The sequence below is a fragment of the Hemitrygon akajei genome, chromosome 1 (assembly GCF_048418815.1).
Source record: "Hemitrygon akajei chromosome 1, sHemAka1.3, whole genome shotgun sequence".
In the NCBI taxonomy this organism is placed as follows: Eukaryota; Metazoa; Chordata; class Chondrichthyes; order Myliobatiformes; family Dasyatidae; genus Hemitrygon; species Hemitrygon akajei.
The window spans coordinates 5879788-5897825 of record NC_133124.1 but is presented as its reverse complement, the minus strand read 5'-3'; the positions used below and the strand labels follow the sequence as shown (position 1 = coordinate 5897825).

The following is an 18038-nucleotide window of genomic DNA, read 5'->3' as shown; positions in this document are numbered from 1 at the left end:
GAAGAAAAAATGCTCTCCTTTTAAATTTTTCCCGCTGGTCTAACTCGCTGACGTCCACATGCCTACGCAGTTGTACCCCAATCAAAATGTTGAAGAAAAAATGCTCTCCTTTTAAATTCTTCCCGCCAGTCTAACTCGCTGACGTCCACATGCCTACGCAGTTGTACCCCAATCAAAATGTTGAAGAAAAAATGCTCTCCTTTTAAATTCTTCCCGCCGGTCTAACTCGCTGACGTCCACATGCCTACGCAGTTGTACCCCAATCAAAATGTTGAAGAAAAAATGCTCTCCTTTTAAATTCTTCCCGCCGGTCTAACTCGCTGACGTCCACATGCCTACGCAGTTGTACCCCAATCAAAATATTGAAGAAAAAATGCTCTCCTTTTAAATTCTTCCCGCCAGTCTAACTCGCTGACGTCCACATGCCTACGCAGTTGTACCCCAATCAAAATGTTGAAGAAAAAATGCTCTCCTTTTAGATTCTTCCCGCCAGTCTAACTTGCCGACGTGCACGCGCCTGCGCAGTTCTGCCTCAACCCATGCACTCCTGATCAAAGTTCGAAGTAAATTTATCATCAAAGTACGTACTTACCATATTCTACCTTGAGGTTGTTTCTTGTGGGCATTTACAGTAGAACAAAGAAATACAACAGAATCAATGAAATACCACACACAAACAAATTAAGACGCTTGCCAATCAACACATGGCAAATGCACTCATACATTTATACAAAAATTTTACGTGACTATGCATAAATATTTCTAAAATTAGATTTTCAGATTGCTGAGGCTTTATAAGACATTGGTCAGATCGCATTTGGAGTATTGTGAGCAGTCTTAGGTCCCTTATCTAAGAAAAGATATGTTGGCATTTGTGAGGGTCCTATGTCTTATGGTCTAAGACTATCAAGAAATAGAAATCCAACTCCTTTCCCTACCTTTCAGCCGAACTCTGTGCACGAATGCCCGCCAGAAGATCTCTCAGTACTTTTAGTTTCCCTGAACCCGTGGCAGTGAATGCATCTGGTTCATAGTTCATTGAAAATATGCTGGTCAGATCTTTGTAAGGGTTCATGTCCAACTGTGGATCAAAATCGGGATTTATGGAGCAATTTTCATTTCCCTAAGGAAGTGGGGAGACTCGGGTTATTTATTCCATTTTAACTAACGTGCCAGAAAACAAGATAATTTCTTACAGTGCTTCGAAAGCTTTTCTTTAAAGAAATATTGACTGCAAAGTAGCAGGTTACATGCTTTTCCATACATTATTCAGGGCTATATTTCTGAGGGGCACAGACCATAAACATTACAGCACAGTACAAGCCCTTTGGTTCACAATGTTGTGCGGACTTTTTAACCTACTCTAAGATCAAGCTAACCCTTCCCTCCCACAAAGCCCTCAATGTTTCTTTCATTAATCTAAGAGTTTCTTACATGTTCCTAATGTTCTGGCCTCTACCACCACTTCTGGCAGTGTGTTCCATGCGCCCACTAATCTGTGTAAAAAACCTAAACCTCTGACATTCCCCCCTCCACCATACTTCCCTCCAGTTACCTTAAAATAATGCCTCCTTGTATTCACCATTTCTGTCCTGGAAAAAACACTGTAGCTGTCCACTCAGTCAATGCCTCTTATCATCTTGTACACACACCTCTATCAAGTCACCATTTATCCTCCTTTGCTCCAAAGGGAAAAGATCTGACTCAGTCACCCCTTCTTCATAAGACATACTCTCTGATCCCAGGCAGCACCCTGGTAAATCTCCTCTACACCTCTCTAAAGCAAATTCCTCCATTTCTATAAACACAGCACATTTTTACCCAACTATTAAAGTACTAAGACATTAAAGTACTTTTTAAATTCATACTTCTTAAATTAATATTAATCCTTGAACAGCTATACTCATTCGCCTCCATGTAGAATTATCAGAACATTTTTGTGAAGTGAACTCTATTGCAGAAGAAGTATCAAGAATAGCAGAAAAGGTTAACAATAGTGCTATAGGGCTATTAAAACAAAAACTTGATGCTGTTTAAAAAGTTTCTTCCTCAGGCAGTTAATCCGATCAACCATTCTAGTTAGCCCCCTCCCTACCCCCCATCTTTTACCCACAGCCACTGCAGTGCACTGTAAACACTTTAAACCACTTCTTTGTAAAGCTGTTTACATGCTGGCATTTACGTATTTAAGGACATTTTATTCCATATCTGTACTTTAACCTCTAACTTTATTTTTTATGTAATTATTTACACTCTATATTTTTTGAAGGTTGTTTTTTGTTGCATGTCTTGTCCTGACCAACACACCACAGCAAATTCCCAATACATGTAAATGTATTTGGTGAATAAAGTTTATCCTTGATCCTTGAAAAAACTGTTAGCTGCTCCTCTGTGGTTTTTTAAAGTAAACGTTTCTTCATTCCTCGCCTAAATCATGTTGCAATAGAAGTCAAAGGCTAAAATTATTACTTTCACTATCAAACTATTCATCTTTGTTAGGGCCAACAGCTTGGTCTATTCCAGCATTTTGATGTCCGCTGATTTGCTGATGTGATGGTAGGCATTTGGAAAAGAAATAGTGTCATAGAGTGATAGAGCACATAGCACAGAATAGGCCCTTTGGTCCATCTAGATCATGCTGAACCATTATTCTGCCTAGTCCAATCAACCCGCACCTTCATAGCCCTCCACACCCTTCCTATCTATGTATTTGTCCAAATTTCCCTTAACTATTGCTATCAAGCCCACATTCACCACTTTCACTAGCATTTCATTCCACAGTCGCACTATCCTCAGAGTCCAAATTTGGAACCTACCCACTCAGGTGCCCCTTAAATATTTCACCTTTCATCCTTAACCTGTGACCTCTAATTCTCATCTCACTCAATCTCAGTAGAAAAAGCCTGCTCTCTATACCTCTCATAATTTTGTATACCTTTATCAAACCTCCCTCATTCTCCTATGCACAGGGAATAAAGTCCTAACCTATTCAACCTTTCCCTATAACTCAGCTCTGGCAGTTCTAACAACATACTTGTAAATTTTCACTCTATTCTTTTGTTATCTTTTCTTGAGCAGAGAGCATTCTGACAAGCTGCATGATTGTATGATACAGAAACCGCACTGCGGCAGACAGGAATACTTACAATGGGTTGTCAAGACTGACCAACGCATCGCCAACACCAGCCGACCTCCATCAAGGGCAATATATACAGAAATGTGCCGGAAAAGGGCCAGTAACATCTTGGAGGATCCCACCAACCCTGCTCATGGACTTTTTGCCCCACTCCCATTAGAGAGTAATACCCACGCCATGACCACCAGACTGAAAAACAGTCACTTTCTCCAAGCAGCAAGGCTGATCAACTCCTCCACCCACTAACCCACCCTCCACACTCCCAAACACCACTACTTCATCATTTCCTGTCAGTCCAGACACTCCTCTGCCGAGAGTCACTTTGTTCACGTAAAATCAATGTGTCAAAACTATCTTATGTATTTACATTTATTGCTTTTTGTATTATTCTGTTCTTTATCTTACTCTCTTTATTTTTTGAGCTGCATTGGATCTATTTATTTAGAGAGACAGCATGAAGTAGGCCCTTCTGGCCCTTCAAGTCATGCCGCCCCCAACAACTACCGTGGCACAATTCCATGGTACCAAACTGATAATCAAATGGCCAACTAAACTAATCTCTTCTGCCTACACAATGTCCATATCCTTTCATTTCCCTCACATTCATGTGCCTATCTAAATATCTCTTAAAAGTCTCTAACGTATCTGCTTCTACCACCACCAAAGGCAGTGCATTCCAGGCACCCACCACTCTGTGTGCAAGAAACCCTGCCTCTTGTATCCCCTTTGAAATGACCCCCTCTCTCCTTAAATGTATGCCCTCTGGTGTGAGACATTTCAACCCTGGGAGAAAAGATATTGGCTGTCTCCTCTATCAATGCCTCTCATAATCTTATAAAGATTACTACTGGCTCTTAGAGAGCTAATGCTCATCTGCACCTCAAACCAATACCTTTATTGTATTATAAAGAAGCGTAGGGTGATTGCAGAGTTTCTTCAGTAACCCTATGCATATTAAGTGGAGGCTGTTATCCAGCGTTCCCTGCAGGAAAGATTTCACTGTGTGAGACGACAGTAGCTTGTGATAGAGTTCGAGCTGCAGCGCAGTGGGGCGGCAGAAGATGATCCATTCAGTCTTTGGAGGGAGGTAATTGTTAATGATGTCCTGTGTGCGCCGAAGTATGAAGAGCCCAGTTAATCGGCATAGCTCCGCTGCCCTTTCTTCACCTAACTGCTTTTCATCCTGAGGACAAAAAGAAATCGCAAATGAGCAAAGGCTGGAATGTTGAGGAGAGAATTCCTGAATTAATGCATTTTTGAACAAGGCTTCATTGTTTATTGTTCAGCTTTACGGGCAATTTTGGCCTAGAAACTGAACAATTGTATAGGTTAAACTTGCAAACACATACACCCGAAACAACTCTATTGTAATACTATTAAATATTTGGAGGCTTGGAAACCAATTTAACACAATCAGATCTGCTTATAAAATCTTTATTCATGTCACTTTTTGAATCATCTTGCTGTTCACCCTCCATTCTGAAGCTAGCCAGTTTGAGGTGCATGTGGGTGGTCTACTAGAGGCATATTATGATCAGAAACTTGATGCCTTTTGTACAATTCCTTTACAAACTCATTGCAGTGGCAAAGAATGGCAAAAATTTAAAGCAGAAAACAAAGATACGCGCGAAGAGACTGAAGTTCAACTTATCATACAAAACTGACACTGCCTAGTTCTGATACATAGTGGATTTCCCCTGCCTCATCTTAAAAATCAGCGGCTGGTGTAGTACTTCTAAGATTAAGATTACTATTATTTGTCACACTTCAAATAAAACAGACAGGAAAATGTGTCACTGTTGTCAATAACCAATCACTGAGTATGAACTGGGGGCAGCCCGCAAGTTTCGTAATGCTTCCAGCACCACCATGATGTGCCTGTAATTTACTAATCCTAGTGTGTCTTTGGACCATGGGAGGAAAGCAGAGCACCCAGAGGAAACCCACATGGTCACAGGGAGAGCATATAAACTCCTTACAAACAGTGACGGATACGGAACAACCAAACTTGCAGCTGGTGTGTGTAGAATATTGCGCTAAATGTGACCCTACCATACACACAGATAGGCCTCAATCCCCTGGGCGTAAAAGTTGAAATGCGGGCAACGCCTGATGCTGCACCTCATCAGATCGCCAACAGGTGAAAAGGGATGAGACAAGAGACCTTGACAAGGATGGCAAAAATGCTGGGGCATCCGAAACAAGGTTCAAAACATGGTATCAGACTGGATCTGAGCACAAAACAAATGCTAGATGATATCGCTAGTAGGCTTATGATTGAGCACCAAACCACAGTTCAGGTGCTCCTGGAATACTTGATTCTTGGCGCTCGAAATATGATTACCAATTAGCGGGACTGTTCCAAACCCTTAAAGGGGCCGGGTCTGCTACTGGTACTCCAGGAAGTTTGAGCGTCTAAATCCCAGAAGCTGGCTTGGTTGGGGGGGGGGGGCTCATCATAACAGGGCCCCCTCTCCTACGGCCAATTCCTGATGGCCTTGGCTGCTGGGAGAAACGGTGATGATAATCGAGGATGAGAGCTGGATCCAAGATGTCTCTTTCAGGCACCCAGCACCTCTCTTCAGTTCCAAATCCTTCCCAGTCCACGAGGCGTTGCTAAACCCCTTGAACAGTACGTGGGTCTGAACGTCCTTTCACTGTGAAGACCTCTTACCCCTCAATAAACCTGGTTGGCAGTGGGGCTGATGGTGGGGGGGGGGGTGTTAAGAAGCTGGTGGAGACAGGTTTTAATTGAGAAATGTGGAAGCTGGGATTGATCTTTTTAGTCTAGGGGAGCTTCAAGGTGTAAGCCACTGGGTTTAATTTCTTCAGGATTTCAAAGTGAACTTGGGCACCAGCTTTCTTGATTCCACTTGGAGAGGCAAATCATGAAGGTATACCCAGACCTGTTGCCCCGGCTGTAAAGCAGGTCCTGGACTTCTCTCTTGGTTCACCTTCATCTCCGCTTTCTGGGTAGAGCCCAGGAAAATCTCTCTTGCTCTATCCCACTTTGCTTGCAGTGTTGGAGGAAATCTTCGGTTGCAGAGACCCAACCTCGGCCTCTTGTTCTGGAAAGAGAGGCGGAGGATAATGAAACTGGAACGTGAACGGTGACATCTCGTGTGCAGAATGCTGTGAGGTTTTGTGGGTGACCTCTGCCCACATCAAATGGTCACACCACCCGTCCAGTTGTTCTGAATTCAGTCACCTTTTAAATCCTGGTTAGTCTGCTCCGCCTGGCCGTTGGACTGTGGGGGAAAGGCTTGCTGTTGCCCCTATCAGAACACCTTCAGAAATGTGACATCAAATATGGACCACGATCTGAGACAATGTCCAACGGGAATCCGTAGATCCTGAAGACCTCGTCCAGGACAATATCGGCCGTCTCCACCACAGATGATAGCTTTCCCAAAGCAATGAACTTGCTGCCTTTCCAAACTGATTGACAATTTCCACGTTGACCAAATTCCCCATAGATAGCGGGAGACCCGTGACAAAGTCCATGGAGATAAGTGCCCAAGGTTCCAGCTTCTAGCTGATGTGTTGCAAGGAGACACTTTGGCACCCTACATCCTTATAACCAGAACAGTGATCACTCTCAAACATTATCCCTGTCCCCAAGTCTGGATCCCTCACGAAGACAGATAATTACCGCGGTATCAGCTTGACCTGCATCTTAGAAAAGCTATACAAGCGGATGATCTTGAACAGGATTCGCACCGCCATTGACCCTAAGCTAAGGTTCAATCAGAATGGTTTTCAGCAGAAACGCACAACAGTAATGCAAATACTTGCTCTCCGTAGAATCATCGAGGAAGTCAAGAAGAACAACCTACCAGCCGTGCTTACTTTCATCGATTTTCGCAAAGCTTTTGACTCCATTTGCCGAGGTAAAATGCTGAAGATCCTGAAAGCTTACGGAGTGCCAGACCATCTACTGAGAGCAACAGAGTCCAGCTATACCGAGACCATGGCGAAAGTTGTATCACCAGACAGAGAAACAGCAGTGTTCGAGCTCCTAGCTGATGTGCTGCAAGGAGACACTCTGGCACCCTACATCTTTATAATCGTCCTTGATTACGCTCTACGTCAAGCTACCAAAGATCATGTCAAGCTTGGTTTTACCATAAAACTAGGACGAACCGAAAGGGTCAGAACAATTATGCTCACAGATCTCGATTTTGCAGATGACATAGTCCTGCTCTCTGACCAGATGGAGGAAGCACAGCAGCCACTGACAAAAGTGGAAATTGAGAGCAATAAAGTTGGACTTCACCTAAACGCTAAGAAGACAGACTACATGGCGTTCAACTGCAACAAAGGTACTCTCAAGACCGTAAAGAATGATATAATTAAGAAAGTCTTACACTTCAGGTACCTCAGGTCAAGAATGATGAGTTCGGAGAAGGACACAAAGATACGGAAGGCACTGGCGTGGAGGGCTATGAACGACATGAAGGAAATCTGGAGGTCGAACCTGACCAGAGGGCTCAAAAAGAGGATCTTCATAGCAGTCATAGAGTCCATTCTCACGTACGGATGCGAGACGTGGACACTCACCAAGACCATGAGAAAGTCACTAGATGGTTGCTATACACAAATGCTCCGGATGGCTCTTGTCGTGAGTTGGCAACAGCACATGACGAACGTCGAGCTCTATGACGACCTACCGATGCTCACTACTAAAATCGAGGCGAGAAGATTGCAACTAGCGGGGCACTATTTACGCCATCCTAGTCACCACATGGGAGCCCAAGCATGGGAGGATGAACCCTGGGCGCCCTCCCAAGACTATGGTCAACACGCTCCTAGAAGATAGCAGTGCGGCTAATGTAGATGAACTGAACACACTGATGAGGGAGAGGGAGGAGTGGACAGTCCGTCATTGTGCCCGATGCCGGCCCCCTAGGCCTGAGTCGACGTAGTAGTAGTAGTCATTCCAGAAAAGGAAGGGAATGAAGTGGCCACTGGGAGATCCTGCTTCCTCTGGCGGACAGAGTGTAGGTGTGGACCTATGCTCTGTCCGCCAGAGAAAGCAGGATGTCCCAGTGGCCACACGTCTTAATTCCACGTCCCATTCCCATTCCGATATGTCAATCCATGGCCTCTCCTACTGTCAAGATGAAACCACACTCAGGTTGGAGGAACAACTCCTTATATTCCGTCTGGGTAGCCTCGAACCTGATGACATGAAAATTTATTTCTCTAACTTCCATTAATGCCCCTTCTCCCCTTCTTACCCCATCACTAATTTTTAATTTTTAAATTTTGTTTTCTCTCTTTCCCTCTCACAATAACTCCTTGCCTGTTCTCCATCTTCCACTGGTGCTCCCCTCCCCCTTTCTTTCAAAGGTACATAAATACTATTGATAACCCATGGGTGAAATTGACTCTTAAAATATGGAAAACTACTATAAAAGAATATAATCTAGAGGGAGATATTGCAATTCTTAAATGGTGTACATATGACTCGGATTTTACACCAAATAAATTGGATGCTAGATTTAAGGACTGGACAGCTAAAGGAATAACAGTTCTTTACAACATAATGAAAGAAGGAACACTGTTCAGTTTTGAAATGCTTAAAGAGAAACACTTATTAGAAAAACAAAATTTTTATTGGTATTTACAGATGCGACAGTATGTTAATAAGATGCTTAAAAATGTAACCAAGGCAAGTACATGCTTGATAGAGCTATTTAGAAAAGCATATAATTCAGATAACGGTAGTAGAATCATTTCAAGCATGTATAAGGGGTTGTCAAATCTTAAAACACATTCGACTTCATACATTAAAATAAAATGGGAGAAGGAAGGAGGGATAATTATATCTGAGGAAGAATGGACAATAATATGGAGGTATCAATGGAAGTGTACCAGTTCACAGAAATGGAGGGAGTTTGAATGGAAAAACTTGATAAGATATTTTATTACACCCTCTCAGAAATCCCATTATGATAGTAACCTTCCTGTTTGCTGGAGAAATTGTGGAAATCAAAATGCAAATTATTATCATATTTTTTGGGACTGCCCTGTTATCAAAGACTATTGGAGGGGGATACACAATGCCCTACAAGACATCTTTAAATGTGAAATACCCTCAGAGAGTAAGACCATATATTTTGGATATATACTTTAAGAATGGTTGAAATGAGATAAATATTTAATGAATATACTGTTGGCGGCTGGTAAAAAGACTCTTATTAGGAAATGGTTATCACAGGAGAGCCCAACTTTAAATGCATGGATGGAAATTACAATGGCAATTTACAATATGGAGAAGATAACAGCATCTGTTAATCATAAGCTGGAACAATTTGATACATACTGGGAAAAATGGTTTAACTACATAATGCCTCATAGGCCTGATTTTATTCTCACAAATCAATGAATCTGTTGTAAAAAAAAGATCACTCCCTACTTGTACATAGTTTTTTCCTTTTGCTTGTTTTTTCTTTCCATTCTTTTCTATAAGTGTATACCTCAGATAAATGCTATGTGGAGATTTGTGACATATATGATTATATGATAGATATGTACAATGTCTGAAAAACATCTCATGGAAATGTTTGTGTGATGATGAACTTCAATAAGAACAATAAATTACAAATAAAAAGAATCTGCCTGGACCATAGCAGGTGGCCGTCCAGGACTGTCGAAGAGAGCCAGTTTGAGCCCAGTCCCTACGCACTGCCTGGGCATGGGCTGGCTCAATTCTCACAGCAGTATATCCAATTCACAGTTCTTAAATCCCGCAAATTACCCATTGCCCCAGAGTCCATAAAAGCCTTTACCTGCCTCAGGTTCTTAACCTGGCTAACACCAACTTTGGCACGAAACCAGAATCCATGAGGTTGGGCGTAGTAGCTGCTATGGTCACAGTCCTCCTGACACTGGACGGTCTTTGCAGGTGGCTGTAGCTTTGGACGTTCAGCTGCAGGTGATCTGCTTCACTGCAGTACAAGCAGTGACCTTGACTCCAATGCCGGGACCTCTCATCAGCGGAGTCTAGCGCAACCAACCTGCATGGGTTTGACTGGGCATTGAGTAGGCAACGGGCTGATGATGGCCCGAGGCTGGGGAGTGGATCTGCGATGCGTAGAGACTGGGCTCCGAATGGCTCTCCTCAACCTCCTAAATTGGTCCCACTTTCACTCTGTCAGACAATTATCAAAATGGATGGACAGGTCGATCAGAACCTCTAAAATCTCTGCTGGCTCTCCGAAGGCGAGGGCATCCTTCAGCTCATCTTGGAGTCCCAGTATAGCGTGGTCAATTCCTCCTCGTTTCAACCACTCTCCTGGGCCAAGGTCTGGATTTCAATCACCTAGTCGGCCACTGACTGTCCTCCCTGTTGAATGTCGAATCTCCATCAGGCGGTCTGAAGCTCGCTGGCTCCAGTGGGGTGATTAAACACCTTCCTCATGGCGTCCATGAATTCCTCCGAATCCAAGCAAATCTCTGACCTACGTTTCCAATGCACCGTGGCCCATGTCAGGCTCTTCCAGTCAGAAGACAGATGATGAAGATGATGAGTCCTTGCTGCCCAGGACTCTGGAGTTCAGGTACCAATGAGCATTGCACGAGGAAGCCGCGGCAGTAACCCAGGTCACCACCGAATCTCTTCAGGGCTGGAAGATGGATTGGCACTGCGGAGCGACTGACAGCCTCAGCTGAGTGACTTTGGCTTCCTCCCAGTAACAGTCTGGCAAACAGCGACTTCGAGGTCGCGTATCTCCAGGCTCTTTCTGGAAATTTTCTCGCTGTGGCTGGCCCCAGCTGACGAATGGCTCTGATACCTCTCTGGTTCCACGTTGGCTCATTCGTACTGTGACAAGAGTCCTTGATGAGGATGGTTTGGACCCAAATGCTGTGGTATCCAAAGCAAGGTATTAAACTGGATCCGAGCACAAAACAAAGGCTAGACAATATCACTAGTAGGTTTATGATTGAGCACCGAACACAGATCTGATGTTTCTTAAATACTCAATTCCTGGCACTCAAAACAATTAGCAGGACCATCCTGAACCCATAAAGGGGCCATGCCAGCTTTCACAGCCAGGCTCGGCATCGTCCATGGCAGTTTAAGAGTTAACATCACTTTCGTACCTTGGTCGCGGAAGGTTGCTGTGATCGGATGATAGGTTCCTCATAAATCTTTTTGTAAGTGGATGAAGATCCTAGGACACCAGGATTCACAAATTCTACTAGAGCGTAGAACTCTTGAAGATCATTTTGTATTGGAGTACCTGTAATGCAACCAAATTCACTTTGGATATATGATCTATCAAATCTTCACACTGATTATTTACCGACTGCTTATTGCACACAGATTCCTTAATAATTTATTATCTTTCTTTGTGTTGTTGTATTTTGCACACCGGTTGTTTGTCTCTGTCCTGTGCGGCTTTTCAAAGATTCTATTGTGTTCGTTTGCATTTACAGTGAATGCCCACAAGAAAATGAATCTCAGCATAGTATACGGTGACACACACAGTACTGTGCAAATGTGTTAGGCACATAGATATGGTGTATCTAGGGCAAAGACTTTTGCACAACTCTGTAGTAATTTTATGAATTGCACTCTGCTGCTGCCACAAAACAACAAATTTCACATGTGAGTGATGATAAACCTGATTCCGATACGGGTCTCTGTTGTGGACTGAGAGTGGGAGTGGGGACAGGGAGAGGGGAATCATGGTTGAGAGAAGGGGAAGGGCAGAGAGACATTCTGTAATGAACAATAAACCAATCGTTTGGAATCAAATGACCTTGCCTGGTGTCTCACGGCTGGGTTTGTCTGCACTCACACTGCCCATCACCCTGCCCCAGCACTCCTTCCCTGCCACCTGTCCCTCACCCATCCCAGGGAGCTCCATCCTCACCATTCCCAACATCCTTTGCTCCCGCCAGAGTTTTAACTCTTTCTCCGCTCCATGTTGACAAATACAGTATTGTGCAAAAGTCTTGCGTACATGCACACACACATATATTTCTTATTGTAATTTATATATTTTTTATTATTATGTATTTCAATGTAGAGCCTGCTGCATGGGCAACAGCTTGTTCTCCATATCATACTGACTTGCGTGTCACATAGATGGCTGGGATGCAACATCTGTGGTCGACCCTGGACAACAGAGGGCCTTTCATCGCACTGTACTGCTGCCATGAAACAGTAAATTTCATGACATATGCCAGTGATAATAGGCCTGATTCTGAAACATAAGGAAGTTAATCTACAAGAAAATTACACAAAAAACACAATTAAATAACAATAAAATAACAAAAAAAACAGTTCTCCAGTCCAATCCATTAGGGGTAGTAGATAGACAGAGTCAACAGGCCTGTTTGCTAGGTGCCTCAGGGCTAGGAGTGTCTGCACCTGCATCAACCCCTGCCCCGGTACTCCTTCTCTGTCACCCCTCCCACGGTGCTCCACCCTCGCCATTCTCAACATTGTTTGCTCCCACCAGATTTACAAGCTCATTTTCCGCTCCAGTACTGTATATACTTTGAAAAAAATTTTACTTTGAACTTTAATAAAGTAAATGTACATATAAACCAATTAACTTATGCAAGTGCCATAGAACATAGAACACTACAGCACAGTACAGGTCCTTTGGCTCATAAATGTTGTGTCAACCATTTAACCGACTCCAAAATCAATTTAACCCTTTCCTCCCACATAACTCTCCATTTTTCTACCATCCATGTGCCCATCTAAGAGTCTCTTAAATCCCCTAATGCACCTGCCTTTACCCAGCACTCTATGTGGGTCGATGGTACTAGTTCAGCATGGACCCTAGGTGGGCCCGTTGGCTTGGTACTGCACTGGAGTTGGTGGAGCTGTGGATAGTGTGGAGGGTTGTTGCAGGTTGCAAGGGGCATTAACAGGATGGAGAGCTGGGCTGCGAAATGACAGATGGGGTTCAACCAGGAGAAGTGTGAAATGATTCACTTCAGAGGGTCAAATTTGAAGGCAGAATACAGGGTTAATGACAAGATACTTGGTCATGTGGAGGGAACAGAGAGACCTTGGGGTCTACATCCACAGATCCCCAAAATGTTGCCAAGCAAGTCGATAGGGTTCTTAAGAATGTGTTTGTGTGTTGTCCTTCACCAGTCGGGGAATGCATTCAAGAGCCATGAGGCAATGTTGAAGACCTACTAGACCCTGGTTAGACCACACTTGGAATATTGTGTTCATTTCTCGTCACCTCATTATAGGAAGCATGTGGAAACTTTAGAGAGAATGCAGAGATTTACCAGGATGCTGCCTGGATTGTCTTATGAAGATAGGGTGGATGAGCAAGCAGTTTTCTTGTTAGAGCGAAGGAGGATGAGAGGTGACTTTATAGAGGTGTACAAGATGATAAGAGGCACAGATAGGGTGGGTGGCTAGAGTTCTGTTCTATGTTCTAATACGATGACTGTACTGCTTCCATCAAGACAGAGGAGATACAAGTTGCATCTTGAAAGAAAGATAAAACCATAAAGAACAACAATATTATTATTTGTTTCTTATTAATTACTTGTCCTTTTGTATTTGCACAGTAGTTGTTTGTCCATCTTTGTGCGTAATTTTTCATTGATTCTATTGTATTTTTGTGTCTTCTGTGAATGCCCTCAAGAAAATGTATCTCCAGTATATGGTGATATTTGGGCAGCTTGGTACCATCGGGGTTAGTGCGACACTATTACAGCTCGGGGCATTCCAGACTTTGGAGTTCAATTCCGGCACCATTCTGTAAGTAGTTTGTATGTTCTCCCACAGAATGTGTGGGCTTTCCCCGGAGGCTCTGGTTTCTTCCCACAGTCCAAAGACATACCAGTTAGTCAGTTAATTGGTCATTGTAAAATTCTCCTGTGATTAGGTTAGGGTTAATTGAGTTTGTCAGGGGTTGCTGCGTCACTAAATAAATAAATATATGTACTCAGAAAATTAATTTGCTTTCAGTTCTGCACCAATGACTTATTGATAACTTACCAGTGAGAATCACTCTTTTCTCACAAGAGAGGCTAAGAATTGCCGTGGATGTCTTAATCGAGCTGTTTTTTAAACGGTGTCCTTCATCACAGATTAATAGATTAAATTGAATGCTCTGAATTTGTTCCAGGCACCGCAGCAACATCTCATAGCTGATGACAAGAACCGAGTACAGTGGCGAAGCGATGAAGTCTTCTACTTTATGATCCTGTAGGTAAATACATTAACAAAGATCAGAAACAGAGGCCTCACTTGGAGTACTGTGAGCAGCTTTGGGCCCCTTATCTACGAAAAGATGTGCTGTCATTGGAGAGGGTTCAGTGGAGGTTCACAAAAATGACTCTGGAATTGAAAGGCTTGTCATATGAGGAGAGTTTGATAGTTCTGGGCCTGTATTCATTGAAATTTAAAAGAAGGAAGGGGAGATCTCATTGAAACCTTTCAAATTTTTAAAGGCCTAGATAGAGTGGATGTGGCAAAGATGTCTCCTACGGTGGAAGAGTCTAGGACCAGAGGGAACAACTTCAGGATAGAGGGATGTCCATTTAAAACAGAGATGAGGAGGAATTTCTTTAGCCAGAAGGTGGTGAATCTGTGGAATTCATTGCCACTGGCAGCTGTGAAGGCAATGAAAGGGAAATGGATAAGCCACTAATGGGCCAAATGGCCTAATCCTGCTCCAATGTTTTACGATCTTGTGGTCACTAGGATGATTCTTGCTTGGTTTCATACTTGCGAAGACAGATCAGATCAACAGCAGCTTTGCTTGCTGCCCTACATCATTAGCTTTCAAATTTCCCATTATCTGTTGTAGCACCCCCCCCCCTTTGTTCCTTGTTAATGTTCTGAGTCTAAGTATCATAACCTGACACGTATTCAGATTACTGGGGAGCCGCGTGGCCTCGGCTGTTGCGCAGACCTGTCCTTCATACCTTTGGATCTCCAGCTGCTGCTGCCTGGGAAGGAGACGCCTTCAGCATGGACATCGATTTCCCCAACTTGTGGTAATTTCTCCGCCCTCCCCCTTTCTCTTTTTGAATTCCCCATTCTGGCTCCCCTCTTCACCTCATCTGTCCATCATCACCCCAGGTTCTATTCCCCCTTTCCTTTTTATTGTGGTCCACTGTCCTCTCCTTTTACCCCTCTCAGATGCCTCCTGCTTCAGCCCTTTAACCTCTTCCATCTATCATCTCTTAGCTCTTTCCCCTTCCCTCACCAACTCAACTTCACTCACCTTTCCCCTCATCTATCACCTCCCATCTTCTCACTTCATTACCCCTCAAAGTACAAACTTCAAAGTAAAATTTATCATCAGAGTACACACACATCACAACATACAACCCTGAGCAAACACAAGGAAGTCTGCAGATGCTGGAAATTCAAACAACAGCACACACAAAATGCTAGTGGAACACAGCAGGCCAGGCAGCATCTATAAGGAGAAGCACTGTCGACGTTTTGGGCCGAGACCCTTCGTCAGGACTAACTGAAAGGAAAGATACAAAGAGATTTGAAAGTAGTGGGGGGAGGGGGAAATGCGAAATAATAGGAGAAGACCGGAGGGGGTGGGATGAAGCTAAGAGCTGGAAAGGTGATTGGCGAAAGTGATACAGAGCTGGAGAAGGGAAAGGATCATGGGACGGGAGGCCTCGGGAGAAAGAAGGAGGGTGGGGAAGCACCAGAGGGAGATGGAGAACAGGCAGAGTGATGGGCAGAGGGAGAGAAAAAAAACAAACTAAATATGTCAGGGATGGGGTAAGAAGGGGAGGAGGGGCATTAATGGAAGTTAGAGAAGTCAACTTCTCGATACAAAAGGATCTTTTAAGCAACTCCTGGGTAGATACAAGGAGCTTAGAAAAATAGAGGACTATGGGTAACCCTAGGTAATTTCTAAAGTAAGTACATGTTCAGCATAGCATTGTGGGCTGAAGGGCCTGTATTGTGCTGTAGGTTTTCTATGTTTCTAAAAAACTCCACCTTACTTCCATTCTAATAGATCACTCTTCGATTTTGAGGCTGTGCCCACTAGATCTGGATATCCTCACCAGAGTAAACATCCTCTCCACATCCACCATCTAGTCCTTTCAACATTCAATAGGCTTCAATGAGATCTCCCCTCCCACATTCTTCTAAATTCCAGTGTGTACAGGTCCAAACCTGCCAAATGCTGCTCTTATGTTAACCCCTTCATTCCTGGAATCATCCTTGTGCACCTCCTCTGGACTCTCTCCAATGACAACACATCCTTTCTGAGTTATGGGGCCCAAAACTTTGACAATACTCCAAGTGCGGCCTGACTAGTGTCTTATAAAGCCTCTGCATTATCTCTTCCTTTTATATTCTATTCCCCTTGAAATAAATGCCAGCATTGCATTTGCTTTCTTTGCCACCGACACAACCTGGACATAAACTTTCTGGGAGTCAGTGTTGTCATTTTACAACACTGTACGTATTCCATCTGCCATTTTTTGCCCATTCTTCCAATTGGTCTAAGTCCTACTGCAATCGCATTGCTTCCTCAACACTACCTGCCCCTCCACTTATCTTCGTAGCATCCGTAAACTTTGCTGCAAAGCCATCAATTCCATTATCAAAATCACTGACAAGCATTGTGAAAAGTAGTGGTCCCAATACTGAACCCTGGGGAACACCACTAGTCACCGGCAGCCAACCAGAAAGGCCCCTTTTATTTCCACTCACTGCCTCCTGCCTGTCCCCATTCTGCTATCCATGCCAGTATCTTTCCTGTAACACCATGGGTTTTATCTTGCTAAACAGCATCATGTGTGGCACCTTATCAAACGTCTTCTGAAAATCCAAGTAAATGATATCCACTGCCTTTCCTTTGTCCACCCTGCTTGTTGCTTCCTCAAAGAACTCTAACAGATTTGCCAGACAAAATTTCCCTTCACAGAAACCATGCTGACTTTGACTTATTTCATCATTAGCCTCCAAGTGCTCTGACACTTCATCCTTAATAATAGACTCCAATTTTTTCCCAACCACTGATGTTAGATTAACTGGACTATACTATTCTCTCACAAACAAGACAAAAACCTGCCAATGCTGGAAATCCAAGCGACACACACAAAGTGCTGGAGGAATTCAGCAGCCCTGCAACATCTTTAGAAAAGAGTACGGTCGACATTTCGGTCCGAGACCCTTCAGCTGTTCTGCTGAAAGATCGCAGCCTAAACCGCTGACTGTACTCTTTTCCATTGATGCTGCCTGGCCTGCTGAGTTCCTCCACCACTTTATGTATGTTGCTATAATTTCCTCTCTTTTGTCTTCCTCCCTTCTTAAAGAGTGGATTGACATTTGTAATTTTCCAGTCCTCTGGAACCATGTCAGAATCAAGTGATTCCTGAAAGATCATGACCAATGCATCCGTTATCTCTTCAGCAACCTCTCTCAGGACTCTGGGATGTTGTCCATCTGGCCCAGGTGGCTTATCCACCTTAAGACATTTGAGCTTACCTGGCACTTTTTTCTTTGTAATAGCAATGGTACTCACTCCTGCTCCTCGACACTCACGGACTTCTGGCACGCTGCTAGTGTCTTCCACAGTGAAGACAGATGCAAAGTGCCCATTAAATTCATCTGCCACTTCTTTGTGCCCCATTAATAGCTCACCAGCATCATTTTCCAGTGGTTCAATATCAACTCTCACCTCCCTTTTACTCTTTATATAACTGAAAAAACTTTTAGTATCTGCTTTTTATTATTGGCTAGTTTGCCATCTTATTTCATCTTTTCCCTTTTACAGCTTTTTTAATTGCCTTTTATTGGGTTTTAAAAACTTTCCAATAATCCAACTTCCTACTAACTTTTGCTACCTTATATGCCCTTTTCTTGGCTTTTATGCAGTCCTTAGCTTCCTTTGTCAGCTACAGTTGCCTTCCTTTGCCATCT

The 18038-nt window shown here is 43.5% G+C and overlaps 1 protein-coding gene across 1 annotated transcript in view; it reads right to left on the bottom strand.

Annotated features, from left to right (window-relative positions):
* rad54b (RAD54 homolog B) overlaps positions 1-18038 on the bottom strand; it is a 187740-nt gene that overhangs the window by 45727 nt on the left and 123975 nt on the right. Inside the window, exons 7-10 of the mRNA XM_073026484.1 lie at positions 14127-14334; positions 11246-11385; positions 4029-4319; positions 939-1123 (exon numbers count right to left, since the gene is read on the bottom strand). Of these exons, the coding sequence (XP_072882585.1) occupies positions 939-1123; positions 4029-4319; positions 11246-11385; positions 14127-14334 (824 nt within the window). The remainder of the gene's footprint in view (positions 1-938; positions 1124-4028; positions 4320-11245; positions 11386-14126; positions 14335-18038) is intronic.